This window comes from Epargyreus clarus, unplaced genomic scaffold, assembly GCF_041222505.1.
Source record: "Epargyreus clarus isolate Ecla_fem2 unplaced genomic scaffold, WU_Ecla_fem_2.2 ptg000013l, whole genome shotgun sequence".
Taxonomy (NCBI): Eukaryota; Metazoa; Arthropoda; class Insecta; order Lepidoptera; family Hesperiidae; genus Epargyreus; species Epargyreus clarus.
The window spans coordinates 624,329-627,988 of NW_027332221.1; the positions used below are offsets into that span (position 1 = coordinate 624,329).

At 41.9% G+C, this 3,660-nt stretch overlaps 1 protein-coding gene across 1 annotated transcript; it reads left to right on the forward strand.

Annotated features, from left to right (window-relative positions):
• Positions 1 to 267: 267 nt before the first annotated feature.
• LOC140746596 (uncharacterized) lies at positions 268 to 1,983 on the forward strand. The gene has a single exon (XM_073078722.1). The coding sequence runs from the start codon at positions 268 to 270 to the stop codon at positions 1,981 to 1,983; it is 1,716 nt and encodes a 571-aa protein (XP_072934823.1).
• The last annotated feature ends 1,677 nt before the right edge of the window (positions 1,984 to 3,660 follow it).

Genomic DNA, 3,660 nt, shown 5'->3' on the forward strand with positions numbered 1-3,660 from the left:
GTACTTACAACATTTAAAATAATATTTATATATAAATAACCGTTAAACAATGTCGGTACCTAAAGATTTTTATATTTTTCACAATTGTTAAAATTTAGGGTAGTGATAGAATAAATCAGTCTGCCATTCGAGATTTTCGTAACACGACGCGTTTTATTTTCGGCGATCCCTTACAATTGTCTGGTCCTTCGAGCCGGATCTGAACTAGTGTTTAGAATGTTTAATGCACCGCCACAACGTGTTTTAACGCGTCGGCAACGCGATAAAATGGCGAAACGGTTAGATTGCGTATCCCTTCAACCGGCCTCTACTCACTTCGACGTAACGGTCCCGCCACGCGGCGCTTGCAGTAATATTACACCGCGGCAGCAGGACACTGAGGAAGTCAAGGTGGAAACAATCTGTAAAATATCACCTTCAGCACCCGTTCGAAGTGGCAACTCCGTACGAAGCGCGGCGACATCGGGCAGAACAAAGAAATCTACCACGTCGTCATTGACTCGACGGAAACAGTTGGAATTAGATGCCGCGGAAGCTCGGGCCAAAATTCAGCTGGACCTTATTAACAAGCGGCTGGAACTTGAGTTGGCAAGAGAAGCTGAAGATGGTGATGACAGATCCAGTGAGTGCAGCAAACAGCAGTTGGAGAAGGAGGTACATGCAAATGTTGAAAAGTGGTTGGATGAGAGTGAGTCGAGAACGAACCGTCCACGAGAAGCGACAATAGTGCCGGAAGCGGCTGCTGCGGCTCCCGTTAATGCCGTGTCATACCCAGCTTTTCCTGGCAACAGCATAGAACAGCTTGCTTACACCCTACGTGATATGATGGACAACTCGGCATTACAGCGAGAAGAACGTCTTCTTAGTCGGCTTGCAACACCCTGTTACCTGTTTCCTGTTTTCAGTGGAGATTGCATTGAGTGGCTACATTTTAAGTGCGTTTACGAAGAATCCGCTCGGCTATGTAGGTATAATGACTCGGAGAACCTATGGAGATTGCGCCGAGCACTACGAGGCGACGCCAGAGAGGCAGTGACCGACCTACTCATAGGTAACACCCCGCCCGCAGCTGTGATGGAAGCACTGGAGCTACGCTTCGGTAGATCTGATGTCATTATAATGACCATAACAGCGCAACTGAAAAGGTTACCTCCATTGCCTACTAATTATCAACAGGAGTTGATTAATTTTTCCGTGAAAGTTAATAACTGTGTAGCAACAATACGTGCATTAAAACAAGAGGATTATTTACGCAGTCCCGAGCTCGCGACGGCTATTATTACAAAGTTACCGAGCACATTAATTGGAAAATGGACGGATTTTGCATATAATAAAATTTTAGACGGCCGCTCAAAGTTGGAAGTAATGGCTATGTTTTTAAAAAATGAAGCTGAAATGATGTCAGTTGTCGGCTTAGCAGTGCCGAACGAAGAAAGAAAAATGCGTGAGGCTTCAGAAAAACGCATCATAGAAAAGAGATTTATTAAACGACCTGTACTCATAACGGCACATGAGAGTGATGAAAAGTGTAAATACTGCCGCAAATCGAAGCACATATTGCCAGAATGCCGTATGTTCAAACGAGCAATGCGCAAGGAAAGGTGGCAATTTGTAAAAAATAGTGGTATGTGCTTTTGTTGTTTGTTAACACGGCACGATAAGAATACATGTACGGCTCCAGTATGCGACATAGATGGCTGCGGTCAACCTCACCATACTTTACTCCATTGGACTAAGCCACAGTCAGTCAACGGGACGGAGAACGACCTGGGTGCTCCAGCATCGTCTACGGTGGCTCATGTAACATCGGACAATAAACATACGGACAAAATAATGCTCAAAGTGGTGTCAGTGCAATTACTCGGACCTAAAGGTGTAGTGAGTGTGTACGCGCTGCTGGACGATGCTGCGACCGTGTCAATGATCGACTCGGAGCTGGCTGACAGCCTGGGCCTCGTTGACCAGCAAGCGAGCGCGATTTAGTTCGTCGATGCGTTTGGTATTGAGGTATTGCAATCAGACGCTCCAAAGGTCAGTGCGCACATTTTTAATAACAACAATTGTCGTGATTGTTATGACATTACATTGCGTAAAATGTCTAAGTTAAATTTGCCTACTCAAGATCTTTCCATAGTTAATGAAATTAATTGTAAACACTTATTGCATGTAAAGGAATATGTATGTAAAGAACGCGTAAAGCCGTTGTTACTTATTGGGGAGGATAACTATCATCTTGTTGCACCACTCGAAATCATACCCGGGAGTAAAAATGAACCGTACGCAACGCGATGTCGTTTAGGCTGGACCATTTATGGTTATTGTGGTCGCACTCACACTCATGACTGATAACGTATTTTTTCTTTGTCTCACATAGACGATGTTAATAGGATACGGATAATATTAAAAAGCTTAATTAACTGATAAGAGATTCATTCGCTTTAGAATCCATAGGAATATCAACCGTACGCCGTGAAAATACGGCTCACTTAAAGGCGATACAAGTTTTAGATGAGACATCGAGGCATCTGGGCGATAGGTGGGAGGTCGGTCTCCCGTTCAAACGCGACAACTTCACTATGCCCGATTCTTATTGCAGTGCAAATTATCGCTTACAGAGTCTACTTAGGAAATTTCATTCAGATAACGTTTACGCTGAGCGATATAGGCATGAAGTAAACAAGTTGTTCGACAATGGTTATGCTCGCGTGCTAGGGGAAAATGAACCTTGTTCTAACCATACATGGTACATACCACATTTCGGTGTACAAAATATTAACAAACCAGGTAAATTACGGCTAGTTTTTGACGCGGCTTCTAAAGTTGAAGGGGTCTGCTTAAATGATTATTTATGCACTGGTCCGGATTTATACAATTCATTAATGGGTATTATGTTTAGATTTCGCGAAAACGAAATAGTAATTATGGGTGATATTAAAGACATGTTTCTACAAATAAAAATTCGCGCCGAAGATCAAAACGTTCTTAGATTCTTGTGGCAGGAGTCACCGGACTCGCAGATAAAAGCATGTGTAATGCAAAGTTTAATATTCGGTGCAACTTGTTCTCCATTTATAGCACAGTATATACGAAATAAGAACGCATTAAAATATGAGGATTTATATCCCGAGGCCGTTAGCGTCATAATTAATAACCATTATATGGATGATTGTTTATATTCAACCAATGATAAAACAAATGCAATTGAATTAGTTAAACAAATAACGTGCATACATAAGAATGGGGGGTTTGAAATAAGAAACTGGACAAGTAATAGTCAAGATGTTTTAGCTAGTGTGCCACCTGACGCGCTCACGCACTCCGCGGTGCAGTTTAAACACGGAGCGATGAATACAACTGAGCGCACTTTAGGTTTCATGTGGTATCCAGCTGAGGATTGTTTTCGTTTTAATATTAATTTCGATCGTATTCCAACAGAGGTTTTAAATGGTATTGAACCCCCTACGAAGGCAAAAATGTTTAGCATTATAATGTCTATTTATGATATTCATGGTTTCTTATCTCCGTTTATTATTAAAAGTAAAATAATTTTACAAGACGTTCATAGAAGCGGTGTTACTTGGAAATGCCACATCCAACCTAAAGAGTTTGCTTCGTGGTTAAAGTGGCTCAGTGAATTAAAGTCAATGAAGGATTTGTGTA